The 15,270-nt window shown below is 47.1% G+C and overlaps 1 protein-coding gene across 1 annotated transcript; it reads right to left on the bottom strand.

The window, feature by feature from the left end:
- Positions 1 to 992: 992 nt before the first annotated feature.
- PIM1 (Pim-1 proto-oncogene, serine/threonine kinase) lies at positions 993 to 6,661 on the bottom strand. Its single transcript, XM_046006656.1, has 6 exons — positions 6,159 to 6,661; positions 5,936 to 6,042; positions 5,778 to 5,828; positions 5,320 to 5,686; positions 3,575 to 3,751; positions 993 to 2,582 (listed from the first exon to the last, which is right to left on the bottom strand). Exons 1-6 carry the CDS (start codon positions 6,238 to 6,240, stop codon positions 2,425 to 2,427), a joined length of 942 nt encoding a protein of 313 aa, XP_045862612.1. The 5' UTR covers positions 6,241 to 6,661; the 3' UTR covers positions 993 to 2,424.
- Positions 6,662 to 15,270: the final 8,609 nt, after the last annotated feature.

Here is a 15,270-nt window from a genome sequence, read left to right as displayed (position 1 = left end):
GGGACTGGATCCCAGAACCCTGAGATCATGACCTGAGCTGAAGGCAGTGGCCTAAACCACTGAGCCACCCAGGCGCCCCTCCCCCATCCAGTTTAAACTAAACCCTCACAGGGGCCCCTGGCTGGCAGTATCCGTAGAGCGTGCGACTCTTGGTCCTGTGAGTTTGAGCCCCACATTAGGGGTAGGGCCAACTTCAAAAAAAATTTAAAATAAACTCTCACAAAAAGAACAAGGGCCTTCAACAGATTCCTGTAGAGAAACCACAGACCAAAATTACTAATCCCAGCACAAGCAGTAAGAGGGCAGAGCTAACATTTATTTCATCTACTCCCCATTATAAGCTGTGTAAAGCACATGGGCGGGGAAAACCCAGGTCTGCTTAGGTCAAAAACATTTCCACCCATCTGCTATTAATGACTCAACCCCACACTAAAGGTAAAGGGAACTTGAATTGGGAACTGAGAGTAATACAGGTATCTGGTTTTTCAGTAAGCTTAACACGTGTCAAGTCTATCTGCCCCAAACATTTTGCTGGTGGGAAAGAGGGCTGCAGAAAGCTTCCACTATCAGTTTAGCAACAGAGCTGTTTGCTGTCTCGAGGTCAGCCCTGTTCCAATAGAACTTTCCACAGGGATGGAAATGTTCTGTAGTTCCATTACCCCTATTCGCAAGTGGCCCTCCCCTGAAATGCAACTTGCGCCACTGGGAAACAGCCACCTTTGCTGTGCTACTGCAGTTCTAGAATTTGCATGGGGCAACAGAGGTTGGAACACTCGGGCCAAATTCTGTCCAGCCAAGATTGCCCACCCACCCCACACCCCAACCCTTCCGCCACACATTGACTTCAGAAAGGTATAGGCTACCCAGGCTACCGGGTGGCCTGGTGCCGGGAACCAGAGTTGGGCTTCAAGTCCTGTGGGAGCTTCCCAGGAGTTCACTAAGCGAGCATGCCTCTGTACCGACAACACTTAAAAGCCACAAGTTAAGACAAAAGGTTTTTATTCAAAAAACGCCAAGTATAAAAAAAAAAAAATAAGATCTCTTTTATTCCCCTGTACAGTATTTCACTCAGATAAAACCAGCAGGCTACCTACTGCTCAAAACACAGCCCCAGAGAGGATCCGGAAGGCACACCATCCAGAACTGCTTTTCATATAGCTATCCTATATACACCAGTCAGCGATGCCCCTCCCCGTGCCCCTCGGAACCCGTCCCCGCTCAGGTCAGGCCAGCGAGGGGCCCGGCAGCAGTCAGGGAGCCACAGCAGCTGTCCCGCCTGAGTCCCGTCACCCTACGAACAGAGCGAGCCCTCCCCGAAAGGTCCCCAAGTCAGAGGAGGAAAAGGAGGAAAGAAACTATGGCAGCAGCCGTGGAAGCTTGGAGCAGGAAGGGAACCAAATAAATAAATAAATAAATACATAATGTTGACCTCCAGGTTAGAATGCGCATCTTTTCAAAAAAAAAAAAAAAAACCAAAAAACAAACAAACAAAAAAACCCCAAACAAACCAAAAACAAAACAGGTAAAATAACTTAAAGGCAAAAATTAAAAAAGATTAGATCAACTACAATCCTTTTGTACACTACCATGCCAACTGTACACACATTTACAGTTTTTCTGTTGATTTGCATTGTTTGTGCATTTTGTGTGTTGTGTGTGTGTGTGTGTGTGTGAGAGAGAGAGAGACAGAGAGAGAGAGAAAGAAAGAGGTCTTGGCTTTGAAACAGTTAAGTAAAAACCAAAAAGGAAGACCAGTTCACTCTGGAGTTTTACTAAAGGAGGCAGAAAAAAAGGGCAGGTGGCTCAGCATTTGGCCCTGTAGCCTCTTCCATGGCACCTTTCATATGAAGGATGGGGAGAGGGGGACAGGAGAGAAAAATAGGGAACCAAACCCAGGCAGATTTTTGGAGAAGCAGCAGGTAAAAGAGGCAAGTTCAAGTATTTCTCCCAGCACAGCCGGAGTCCCCACAGAAGGCACTCAGAAGAGTCGGAAGAGGTGACAGGGACTTAAAATGGTGCTAGTCCTATCCCACCCCAACCCGTTTTCCCCCTACCCGACCCATCGCGGCATTCAGCAGAACTCGTGATGTAGGGAACAGTTCCATGGCAGGGTTCTCACCCCCCCACCCCCCCACCCCCAGGAGTTTGCAGAGCCCAGCAGTGCTTGCTGGACGTTCTGTAAGAAGGAGAGAGCATCTACGGGAGGAGTTGAGGCCTAGGACACCTGGAGTAGAGTCTCTTCCCCCCACTGTTGGGAGGCAACCTCCAGGGGCCTGGGGTCTGGAATGAGTTGTAAATGTTGTTCCTGTTATCAAGCACTGTCCTGCTTGGCGAGAAGTGTCACTGGTACTTGGGAAGCTGGAAACAGAAGCTTCCCCTCCCTCGAGCATCTGACAGGGAGGGGAGAATCTGCCAGAAAAGCTGCTATTTGCTGGGCCCTGGTGACAGGCTGTGCAGATGGATCTCAGCTGTTTCCTGGGGCAGGAGTACATCTTGCATCCATGGATGGTTCTGGATTTCTTCGAAGGATGGCCGGTCTGATGGTCTCAGGGCCAAGCACCATCTAATGAGATGCTGACACTCTGCAGAAAGCAAGACAGAGATTATGAATGACTCAACTCATTTTTGCAATGCAAAGGTCTTGCTAATTTGCTTCCCAGGGGCAACAAGCCTGGGGTCCAAAAGAGACCAGGAACCTTCTAGAACCCTATTTTTCAATGGAAGATATTCACTAAGATCTAGGTCCTCCAAGCTGCTTTCAACTGAAAAAAAAAAAAAAAAAAAAGCCCCAAAAAACAGCTCCCCTCTTAAACCTGTGGTTTTTAAACTTCAATAGCCAGGGCCTTTCCCACGACACCCACTCACCAGAAATAGGAAGAATGATGACAAGGGATTTTGATGAGACATCAGTGAGCATGATGAGGTGATTCAATTCACCTACAACTTACAAATATGAACACCACCCACAATGAGGTCACGGGAACCGCAATATTTAGAGAGTCTGCCTTCAGGGGGAAGGCTCAAAGAACCCTCAACTTTTCACTCCCTGGCAAAACAGCCAGGAGTTGAGAGATGAGGACTGTGGGTACTTTTAAAAAAATCTTTCAGTGAGGGGCGCCTGGGTGGCTCAGTGGGTTAAAGCCTCTGCCTTCAGCTCAGGTCATGATACCAGGGTCCTGGGATCGAGCCCCGCATCGGGCTCTCTGCTCCACGGGGAGCCTGCTTCCTCCTCTCTCTCTGCCTGCCTCTCTGCCTACTTGTGATTTCTCTCTGTCAAATAAATAAAATATAAAAAAATTAAAAAAAAAAATCTTTCAGTGAAACGAGATTTTTTTTTTTTTTTAAAGTATTTTCACACATGCTCTTCCTCTGACCTCTCAAAGAATGCTCAAGTGCAAACCATTCAATTTCTGAGGACTGGCTCTCCAGATTCATTGGCCCAGGATTCTGCTAAGCCAAGGGCAGCGGCATCCCCTGGAAAGGCAGAGCTCTCCAGAACGCAGAGATTGTCCCCTGAGGACTGTCTGCCTTATGACTCCTGCTTCTCCTGAACAAGGCGCTTCCCAAAAGTTACCTGAAGAGACCCTCTGCCTGAAGAAAACTTGGCCCCTGATGATCTCCTCATCGTGCTCAAAAGGAATATCTCCACAGACCATGTCATACAGCAGGATCCCCAGAGACCAGACGGCTGCCGACCTGCCGTGGTAGCGATGATAGCGAATCCACTCTGGAGGGCTATACACCCGGGTCCCTGTGAGCCGGGGGAATAGAAAAGGAAAACACAAGCTTTGAGCAAAAATTAAACAAAGCAACTCACACACTCAGTGGTACACTGACTCCTTGAAACAAAACACTTCACTTCTCCCAGGACAGGAGCTGGGTTAACTCCATTTCCCCCCTAGGCTAAAAGGAGTACAAGAGTGGCATCTCTCCGAACCAAAGCGTTACCCACCCAGCAGTCCAGACCATAAACCAAATTCTTTATAAACTGCTCCAAGAAACAAACAGGGCTGGCCACAAACCCAAAGCCTGAGGGGGTGTATGTGGTAGGGCCACCCACAATGGGGTGAAGGGATGAGTGTCTGCACACAATCAAGGGAGACAGCCCACAGACTATCCTTAAACTGCACTAAGGTGGCCCAGAAGCCTGGCTGAGATTCTGATCTCAGATATGATCCAGTGCAGGGCCCTTACACAATATACTGTATCTTAAGTCCGGGTGCCCTTTAGGAGGCCTTCCTCTCCACCCAGTGCGTGCAGAGGCAGACACCCACACCCTCTCTCTTCCCCTCACTGGGAAGGTAGAGCTGTAGAGCGGGTTTCAGACCACGTGATTCCTGTTTACAAACTTTGGGTTGTAAAAAAAAAAAAAAAAAAAGTGGGGGCCATCCCGCTTGTGCTCACCAGGGGGCAGCAAAGACTCGAAGGAAAAAACAAGGGAGGACCCGGCCAGCCATTAACTGTTAAATACAAAAAAAAATGCAGCCCAACCCAGCGTCCTCCAAGGGCAAATAAACACAAACCACAAGCCCCAGTCACAAGTTTTGAAAGGCTGTCGTTTGTTAGGTTAAGCCGCTCAAATGATGACCCACCCTCCTTTGCTTTGATCTCTGGCTCTCAATTCCATCTTTTCTGAAAGAACCCGCTCCAAGCCCCTCCCTAGGATAGGTTTTCATCCTTTCTGCGGAGACACCCAACTAATTTTCAAACCAACAAGAGATCTTATTTCACAACATTCATTCCCGACTCCCTCACCTCGCAACGCCAAAGAATAAAGAATAAGCCCAACAAAATAAATTATTTAGTGAAACTACTGTTTCTATTCCTTTACCCGTCCCTAGATCAAAGGGGTAGAAAAACTGAAAAACTGCAGTTTAAAAACTAACCTTACACAAAACTAAACTCCCTTAACACAAAACAAAAATTACAAAACCGGCATCAATTTTAATCTCTCCCGCTCTCTCCTCCCCACCCCACCCCCCAACATCCTTTTACTGGCGGGGAAACTGGGTCAGACTTCAGAAATCTGGGCTACGGCCGGTTGCCCACAACCTCTTATTCATCGGGAAAGCTTGGAACCCACTGAATTCCACTTAAAAAATAAAATCATGCCAGAAACATGACAGGTTCAGCTGGCTGGAAATCTCCGGCTCTACTACACTGGGAAGCTCTCCTTCGCCCCACCCCTGCTAGCATCGAGCCAGACGGCCCGATGACCTTTACAAAGGGCCGGAGAGGAAAGCCGGCCGAGGCCTCCAGGCAAGGCCAAGTCACCTGGGCAGATCCCTCCCCGGCAGCTCCCTCCCAGGCCTGGCTCACCATCGAAGTCCGTGTAGACGGTGTCCTTGAGCAGCGCCCCCGACCCGAAGTCGATGAGCTTGAGCTCGCCGCGATTGAGGTCGATGAGGATGTTCTCGTCCTTGATGTCGCGGTGGAGCACCCCGCAGCTGTGGCAGTGCCGCACAGCCTCCAGCACCTGCCAGAAGAAGCTGCGGGCCAGCTCCTCCTGCAGGGCCCCCCTTTCCGTGATAAAGTCGAAGAGGTCTTGCACCGGCTCGGGCCTCTCCAGGATCAAGACGAAACTGTCGGGCCTCTCGAACCAGTCCAGGAGCCTAATGACGCCGGAGAAGCCCGAGCTCACCTTCTTCAGCAGGACCACTTCCATGGGCACTCGGGTGCCATTGGGCTGCAGGGGCGAGGGGGCTGCGTTAGTGCGGGAGTCGGAGGGTGTCCCTCACCCCACCCATCCTAGGGGTCGCTCCCTCCAGGGCACTCACCAGCTCTCCCCAGTCGGAAATCCGGTCCTTTTCCACGTGCTTGATGGCCACCTGAAACCCCCCCAAAGAGTCTCCATGAAATCCTCTCGCCGGGGCCAAAGCACACCCGGGCGCCCCCCTGCCCAGCGCGCCCTCCCCACGGCGGGGCGCCCACTCACCGGCAAGTTGTCGGCGACACGGATGCCTGAGTAGACCGAGCCGAAGCCGCCGCTGCCCAGTAGCGGGCCCACCTGGTACTGCGACTCCAGGGGCTCCTTCTCCTTGCCTAGTAAAGAGGGAAACACAGGAGACTCAGTGCCGGCCCGAGAGCCCCCAGTTCCCACGCTGGGGGTCCAGCCGCCTCGCCATCCTGGGCTTGGCGGGGGGTGGGGGGGTGCTCACCGGGCGCCAGCTTGGTGGCGTGCAGGTCGTTGCAGGGCGCGGCGCGCAGGTGGGCAAGCGAGTTGATTTTGGACAAGAGCATCCCAACCTCCAGGGTGTCGGCGTAGGAACTGTGTCTGGAGGAGCTGCAGCAAGAGCTGGGGCTGGGGTTGTGCCGGTGGCTGTGCCTAAGGCTGGGGCTGAGGCTGCGGGTGGCGTTGCGGCTGCGGCTGCGGCTGGCGCGGAAGGCCGAGGGCGAGTCGGAGGACGACTGGGGGCGCTGCCGGGGCTGGCGGCTGGCGGACACGCCGGCGGGGTCAGGCAGCGCCGAGGGCGGCGGGGTGGGCGGCTCGTGGGGCTCGTGCGGCAGCGCCGCGGCACTGAGAGCTTGTAGCTGCTGCTGCTGCCGGTCCCGCCACCGCCGCCGCCGCCGCCGCTGCCGCCAAGTCCTCTCGGGCCTCCTCCGCCACCGCGGCCGCTGCAGCAGACGCCCGGCTCGCCCAGCAGCCAGGAGTAAAGGGGCGGAGCGCGCCGGCGGGTGGGGGGGCGCGCGGGCGGGCGGGGATGGGGCGGGGCCTCTCCGGGAGGCCTAGGCTGCGAGCCGGGCTGCCGGGCCCGAGGAGGGAGGAGAGGGGGTGGGGAAGCGGCGGGACAGGGCGACTCCCCTCGGCCCCCGCCCCGCGCGCTTCATCGCCGCGCCCCGGCCCCGCCCCCGCCGGCCAGTTTCCAGCCAACCAGAAGCCGACTGATCTGCATAACGCGGCGCGCCACGCCCACGCCCCGCCCCGCTCTCGCGGTCAGAATGGTCTCTACGCCGCCACGACGTGGCGGGAAGGAAAAGGCGCCAAAATGGAGGGGGAGGGGCGCGGGGCGTGAGGGGAGGCGGGAGCTGGGTGTCGGGCGGCGAGGGAGGAAGGATGGGGAGGGGCGTATCGATTCAAACCCAAACAATAACAAAGCCATCAAAGGCCGCCCGGGGCCGGCTCTGCGGCTCTCTATTTCTTGGAGGTTTTTGGGTCAAGGGCTCGAGCTGGAGCATAACAAGTTGCGCAGAGGCGACGGGCGTCGGTGTGTCAGGCGGGGAGATGGGGCGGCCGGCGCGCCGGGGTGTGAGGGGCTGTGTGTGGGGGGGTGGCAAATGCCGACGAGGGTGGTCCTGTGTGACTCAGACCCGAGACCTCCAAGTCGGCTTGGGCGGGTTTCACGAGGCGCTGTGGGCTTGGGTTGGGTTCTCGGGGTTTGTGTGTTGGGGGCGCGTGGGGGGCGAAGGATCTGCAAGATGTGAGTCACGGCGGTTTCACCGAGGGAGTGGAGGTGTCACAGGCCTGGAATAAAACTGGGGAAGAGCTCGGCTTCTTCGGGGGAGGGGTCCAGATCGCGGTTCTTACAGCTGGTGAAAAAGCAACCCCCAGATTCTCAAGCTGACGTTTTTGTAAAAAATGCAGAAAAGTACCAGTGAATCCTGGTTCCTAAGAAGTGGTGTGTGTTAAGAGTGCCCGGCAAAGAGGAACCACGAAACAAATGTTGGTATTATGATGCCAGATGCTGTCTCAGCCCCTTCTGTGAGGGCGGGAGAGAGGAAAATTCCTCCTGTAAAACGAGGGTGGGAGGGTGCGCTTGATTTAATCAGAGTTTTCGCGTTGTATTCACCTTTTCATCAGCCTGTTATTACCAGTCTGGCAATACTAGCAATTATTGGCTGCACCGAGGCTTGTCTCAAAGGAAATCCCCCGACTCTGCCCCATCATGGAAATAACATGGAAAACTGGCCAATTCCATTTTCATCCTTTGTCCTTTTAAACTTCATGTAGAGTTGATAACGACGTGTGAAATGAGTAAATTAAAATTCTATGTAATCCATAAATTGGATTGTCAGTGGCCTAAGTACTTGAAAGCCTACTGCATCCCATTTTAATATTTTTCAAGTTCCTACCACTTAAAGGAGAAATGAGGTTCCAGGATCTGTTACAGCTGCAATCATTAATGAATTTAAATGTTTCATTAAAAGTTTTCTGCGGTGCTCATTTTATAAAGATGTGTCCAGATATTTCACAGCTTTTAGGAATCTATCTTACAAAATACTACATTTTCCTTTTGATTGTGTACTATGGCCTAACTCTCATTTTTGATGACTAGGAGAGAACCCAAGAGAACAAGAATTATTCCCTTTTTACGGATAGGAAAATGAAACATAAGTAGGATGACAGGGTCATACAACAGCTAGAGGAGGAAGAAATGAAATGACCCAAATTCAACTCAGAGTATTCAAAGATTTCCTGTTGTCAGGGTCTAAAACTGTCCTTGGTACTGAGTAAGACATCATGTGTAAAAGTATGTGACCCAGCACTTCCAATCCCCTCTACCCTCCCTCTCCTTTTCCAGCCCCTACTGGGCAATCCCCACACGTTCCCACTCACCTAGCACTTTCCAGACATTCTGCCTTTGCAGAGGCATTCATCCTGTTCTGAGGATGCCCTTACCTCCTCATTTTTATTTAAAGCCTTTCCAGCCTTGAGGAGGACCCCACTGTTAAATAACTCCGACCATTCTTCACCATCCACTCCACTCATCCGATGATCATGGGTTTGGCTTTTTATTTTTTTAAATCTTTGTTAATTAACTTTTCAATTATTTATACCATGTTTCCCTATTCCTTGACATATGTTTCTCTTGTCCAGCATTTCTTGGACAACATGTGTACTGAAGGGAAAGACCAAAATGAGTCCCAACAAAAAGGTCAGGTCATGATTAAAGTCAGTTTATACCAAATTTAAGTGAATTAAGTGGGCTTGTGCAAGATAAAGGAGAGGTTAGGAGCAAGGGGTTTAACCTGGTTAGTCTGCTTTGAAAGCTGAGATCTGGCACCTACTAGTTATGTGATAGTCCTCAAGTTACTTAACCCTTTCTTTTCTTTTCTTTTTTTTTTTAAAGTTACTTAGCCTTTCTAAGCTTTAGACTCTAAATGAAGATAATAGCACTTACCTCATAGGGCTGTTGTAAGGAGCAAATAAAAGTCTGCATGTAAAGCTCCTAGACTAGCACAGAGTAAGCTTCTAATAAGTATTAGCTGTGATGGCAATAATGATGATTTTGTTTGTGACAATAATGATTTGGGAATGGTCTTGCACCTTGGAGGTTTCAAAGGTGAAATACTAGGTACATCACTTGATTGTAATCATCCAGGGAGAGAACGTGATTCAAAATAATTGTATACATTAAATCAAGTTCAACCTTTTTCACTTTCTCTAGATCTTTGTAGGGCTAAATATTTAATTAGGTAGAGCTAAAGTGATTAACATTTAATATGTCTGCTTTATATGGTGACTGCTTCACAGCTGGAAGTTACAAAACATGGACCTTGCTTGGCAAAGAGCTTTTATTTACTTAAAACTGCTTTTAAAGATAATTATTAAACATTCAAGTATGTTTTGTGTTAAAAATTACTCTTTGAGGGTAGGAAACTTGATGTTTTTATTCATCAAAATGTAGTTTTAATAATAAAAACAATCACAGCCTTTGCTGTTTCAAGGAATCTAACAAAGAATCAGAAAACCACGCTAATAATTAAATGACAAGTGCTTTTGGAAAGATAAAGGCCATAATCATGCTTACAATTCTCTGGAAAGGGAAGAATTTGTTAATGTTAATTTGAACAATAGCCACATTAATCCTTAGGTGGTTTTCATAGTCCACCTGATACAGATTTAATCAAGTCATTGACAAAGGAATAACTTAGGCAATTTCTGTAATCCCAAAAGTTTAGAAGAAGTAAGTTTGAGGGGCGCCTGGGTGGCTCAGTGGGTTAAGGCCTTTGCCTTCGGCTCGGGTCATGATCCCAGGGTCCTGGGATTGAGCCCCATATCGGGCTCTCTGCTCAGCAGGGAGCCTGCTTACCCCCTCTCTCCTCTGCCTGCCTCTCTGCCTGCTTGTCATCTCTGTCTATCAAATAAATAAATAAAATCTTTAAAAAAAAAAAAAAAAGAAGTAAGTTTGAAAGGGATGCCTGTACCCTTTTTTGAAGTTCATCTGAGTCTAGTTGAAGCACTCATATAATAACTAGGTCTGTATAGCATTTTCTCTATGAGCTATTTACAACTAATTGGGTGGAAATAATTTGGATCTGCATCTCTTATTTCTCTCCTGAAAAAAAGAATTACTATATATATATACACATTTTTTTTTTAATTGTAGTGTGGTTGGCACACAATGTTACATTAGTTTCAGGTGTACAAATTACTGTATTTTTTTTAAGTTTAACTGTGAAACACCATTATTTTTTATTTTATTCTCCTCATTTGGTGAAATAAAAAGGAAGGAAGAAATTTGGAGAAACCCAACTGCTTCCTATAACTTAAAATTAACTCCAATTACATCAACAGTAGTAAGGTTATTTAGAAAAATTTAAATGTCACATATAGTTCATATGTGTGTAATATGTGTAAAAATCTACTACAAACTGTAAGACATGGAACAGTCTAAATTTTAAGACTGAAGTAAAGCCTCTTTTTAAAGTTGTAATAATCATGGTAGTGGTGGACAGCTGGGAAATCCAGACTGTCCCAACTTCAGAAGGGTCAGGAAATCTATGCAGTCAAGTTAGAACTGGTTCTTGTCCTTGATAAGATATGACATTTGTTTCAAGTTTATAAATCTCTTAGTTTTCAGTTTCCTCAGCAAAGCTGAAGAAAGAAAGTGTTTTTATTATCTGGCAAAGTATATTTAAGTTCATTACCAATTCATTTTTTTAAAGAAATAAAAATAACCTAGATTTATTTTTGGAATTTTACATATTCAGCACTGAAAATTTGAGTTAAAATAATCAATATTTATTGAAGGCACTATACACAAAGATTTTATAGTTCCTGAGTATTTACTGGCTAGGTCAAAACAAAAAAGAGTAGCTAAGAATGTATAAAGACTACAGGAAGCTTGCAAACTGTTATAAAATACCTTATTAAAAGACCAGGAAAATGTATGCCTCAGATCAAAAAGATAAGCACATGAATAAAAATCCTGCACGTCTAACTGATGAAGAAAAGGGGCCATCATGTGTGTAGGGTATGTGTGTGTGTGTCTGTGTGTTTGTGAGAGAAAGAGAGAGAATGTCACAGATTTGGATGTTGGTCAGGGGATTGTCTGCCATCTTTTTTTTTTTTTTTAAAGATTTTATTTATTTATTTGACAGAGAGAGATCACAAGTAGGCAGAGAGACAGGCAGAGAGAGAGGGGAAAGCAGGCTCTCCGCTGAGCAGAGAGCCCAATGCAGGTCTCAATCCCAGGACACTGAGATCAGGACCTGTGTCGAAGGCAGAGGTTTAACCCAGTGAACCACCCAGGCACCCTGTCTGCCATCTTTTAAAAAGAATTAAGTTGCTGTTTTAAAAATTGGAAAAGCCAGGGGCGCCTGGCTGGCTCAGTGGGTTAAAGCCTCTGCCTTCAGCTCAGGTCATGATCTCAGGGTCCTGGGATCGAGCCCCGCATGGGGCTCTCTGCTCAGCAGGGAGCCTGCTTCTCCTCCTCTCTCTCTGCCTGCCTCTCTGCCTACTTGTGATCTCTGTCTGTCAAATAAATAAATAAAATCTTTAAAAAAAATAAAAATTGGAAAAGCCAGAGTGCATCTAGGTAAGTGGAAAAAAAAAAAAAAGTTGTTCAAAAAGATTTCATGATAGGAGCACCTGGATGGCTCAGTAAGTTAAGCGTCTACCTTCTGCTCGGGTCATGATAGGACCAGTAGGGGGGCTGTCTGCTTCTCAACCCGGCTCATGCTTGTGCTCTCTCTCTCGCTCTGGAATAAGTAAAATCTTAAAAAAAAGATTTCGTGTCACATCTTGTTAAGCATTCAGAAAGATCTCAGTGAAAGCGTGTTTATTATATATCTCATTTGTCGTTTAATAGTAAACAGCCTTACTTTTCTGTAAGTGTTTGGTCTGTACAAATAGATTATAAACATATTAAGGGCAGAAACCACACTTTCTTTCTTTCTTTTTTTTAAAAATATTTTATTTATTTATTTGACAGAGAGAGAGACAACAGCAAGTGAACACAAGCAGGGGGAGTGGGGAAGGGAGAAGGAGGCTTCCAGCTGAGCAGGGAGCCTAATGCAGGGCTTGATCCCAGGACCCTGGGATCATGACCTGAGTCGAAGGCAGACACTTAACAACTGAGCTGCCCAGGCACCCCAAAACCACCTTTTCACTGAACATTGAACATGTTCATGAACATTGAACATGAAGGCTAAGTGCTGAACACAGGTTTGGTGAAAGGGGCAGAAAGAGACACTTGAATAACACCCCACACTAGAGCATCAAAGATGTTCTAGGCAGGGCGCCTGGGTGGCTCAGTGGGTTAAGCTGCTGCCTTCAGCTCAGGTCATGATCTCAGGATCCTGGGATCGAGTCCCACATCAGGTTCTCTGCTCAGCGGAGAGCCTGCTTCCCTTCCTCTCTCTCTGCCTGCCTCTCTTGTGATTTCGCTCTGTCAAATAAATAAATAAAATCTTAAAAAAAAAAAAAAAAGATGTTCTAGGCATTTTTCTAAGCACTTTCTGTGGATCTTTATATAAACCTTATGGCATGGGCAGTTTTACTATCCTCACTGGCTTACAGATAAATAGAAACTACGAAAGGTAATTTGCTGAAGGCTACGTGGTGGAACCATCTCTTACCTGCCATGACATTCCACTTTTCCAAAGAACGCAAGATTAGTTTAAGGGATTTAACAAGGTATTCTATGATTAAGTTCTGAGAGTATCATCCACAGGGGCAGGGTTCAGAGGAGGTGGAAGTCAAGGAAGTCTCTAGGAGGATATGGAACTTAATGTGGACTTTAAAGGATGAGTAAGAGGGGCGCCTGGGTGGCTCAGTGGGTTAAGCCTCTGCCTTCGGCTCAGGTCATGATCTCAGGGTCCTGGGATCGAGCCCCACATTGGGCTCTCTGCTCAGAAGGGAGCCTGCTTCCCACTCTCTCACTGCCTGCCTCTCTCCCTACTTGTGATCTCTGTCTGTCAAATTAAAAAAAAAAAAAATCTTTAAAAGATGAGTAAGACATGAGCAAGTAGAAAGGAGAGAGGGAATGGGCTCAGTAACGTCAGGAACTGAAGCAAAAGATGCTTTGTATTTTGCTTTTTTGCATTCCCTATAATGTGAGAAATTAGTGAATAAAAGTGTCTTTAAATAAGTCAGGGGTGCCTTGGGTAATGCAGCTAGTTAAGCGTTGGACTCTTGGTTTCAGTTCAGGTTATGATCTCAGAGTCCCGGGATTGAGCCTCCTGTTCTGTGCTCAGAGCAGAGTCTGCTTGAGATTCTCTCCTTCTCCTGTTGCCCCTCCTGCTCATACTCTTTCTGTCTCTAAAATAAATAAATAAATCTTAAAGTAAAAAAAGTTTCTTTAAATCAAAAGCAGAAAGCCAGAGGGAGAAATCAGTAGGACCTCCTGATGTCATGATGCAAAAAGTGAAAGAGAGAGATGAAAAAGACATAGACTTTATTTCAGTCTTTACTGAAGAAGAAACCAGGAAGATTCTCTATTCAAATCATCTCTTGAAGCTGATGGTTTAGGAATGATAGCTTATACTGTGGCTGACACATAAGGTGTTCAAGATCCACATGACGAAGAAGACATGCATTAACATGATTGGATGAAATCCACTTGACAATTTGGAGAAACGTACATTTTCAACATATACTTCCTCTTATCCAGTTCTGTCTTAGTTCTCTTTTTTAGGTCGGGTGCTGCTAAAACAAACATGGAAAGCTCACCACAGCCAAACCCGGAAATGTACTACAAACATGGAACCATTTTTTATGGCTCTCAATGTATAACTTTGTCAAAGACTCTTTTCCTTTTTGTTTAAGATTTTATTTATTTATTCAACAGAAAGAGATCACAAGTAGGCAGAGAGAGAGAGGAGGAAGCAGGCTCCCTGCCAAGCAGAGAGCCCCATGTGGGACTCGATCCCAGGACCCTGAGATCATGACCTGAGCCGAAGGCAGAGGCTTAACCCACTGAGCCACCCAGGCACCCTCAAAGACTCTTTTTAATGTCTAAGTACAGGGGTGCCTGGGTGGCTCAGTCATTAAGTATCTGCCTTAGGTTCAGGTCATGATCCCAGAGTCCTGGGATTGAGCCCCACGTCAGGCTCCCCACTCAGCGGCAGGCCTGCTTCTCCCTCTCCCACTCCCCTGCTTGTGTTCCTTCTCTCACTGTCTCTCTCTCTGTCAAATAAATAAATAAAATCTTAAAAAAAAAAGAAATTGTCTAACTACAGCCTTGCTCACTCTAGGATGAGCTGTGTTGTCCTCTTTTTTTTTTAAGATCTACTTATTTATGTTTCAGAGAAGGGTGGGGGAGTATGCACATGATTAGGGAAAGGGCAGAGGAAGAGGGAGAGGAAGTCTTAAGCAGACTCCACACTGAGCATGGAGTCGGATTAGGCACTTGTTCTCATGACCCTGAGATCAGGGCCTGAGCCAAACCAAGAGTTGGTTCCCTTAACTGGTTGCACCACCCAGGTGCCCCAGCTGTGTTGTCCTCTTTACAGAAATGATGTTACTTTCCCCTGGATAGGTTCAGCTTGTTTCTGTATTCAGTGATGCTACTTTATTAGAGAGATAGCCACTCACTAATTGAGACTCAAACTTATCATTGGCAGTCATGAAGGTTATCTCTGAAGTCACTCTTATGAATGGGATTTCTATTGGCAAAAAGCCAGTCCTCTTGTGCAGGCTGTAAAGGCAATACCGATTGCATACTTTGCCCAAATTACGTACGTATCCCCAAGTTCAGTCTATCCTTTTTGACTGACTCAAGTCCATTTGGACTTCCTGCACTTTTTCCTGATCTTCCAGTCGATAGTTCTTAAACGCACAGCAATTATTTGTACCAGTGATCTGACAGAATCATATTCTTTTATCTAAGCTTTGATTGTCATCACAGCATCATCTTTAAAAGCAGGGAGCATCGAGTGTCTGCCATGAAAGGACCCATATTTCCCCAATGAAATCATAAGCTCTTCAAGTGCAGAGACTACAATTTAAACTTTTTAAGATCAGGCACCTCCCTTCAGGAGGTACTAAACAGACGATTTTTTTTTTTTTTAAGATTTTATTTATTTATTTGATAGATAGAGAATAGG

Source organism: Meles meles, chromosome 5, assembly GCF_922984935.1.
Source record: "Meles meles chromosome 5, mMelMel3.1 paternal haplotype, whole genome shotgun sequence".
NCBI lineage: Eukaryota > Metazoa > Chordata > Mammalia > Carnivora > Mustelidae > Meles > Meles meles.
Note: the sequence above shows the minus strand (reverse complement) of the source record. Positions and strands in the feature narration are given on the sequence as shown.

Coding starts and splice junctions, on each gene's coding strand:
- PIM1 (XM_046006656.1), bottom strand. CDS start 6,240: ATGCTCTTGTCCAAAATCAACTCGCTTGCCCACCTGCGCGCCGCGCCC. Junction 5,829..5,935: donor GTGTCGCCGACAACTTGCCG/GTGAGTGGGCGC, acceptor GGGGGGTTTCAG/GTGGCCATCAAGCACGTGGA. Junction 5,687..5,777: donor TTTCCGACTGGGGAGAGCTG/GTGAGTGCCCTG, acceptor TCGCCCCTGCAG/CCCAATGGCACCCGAGTGCC.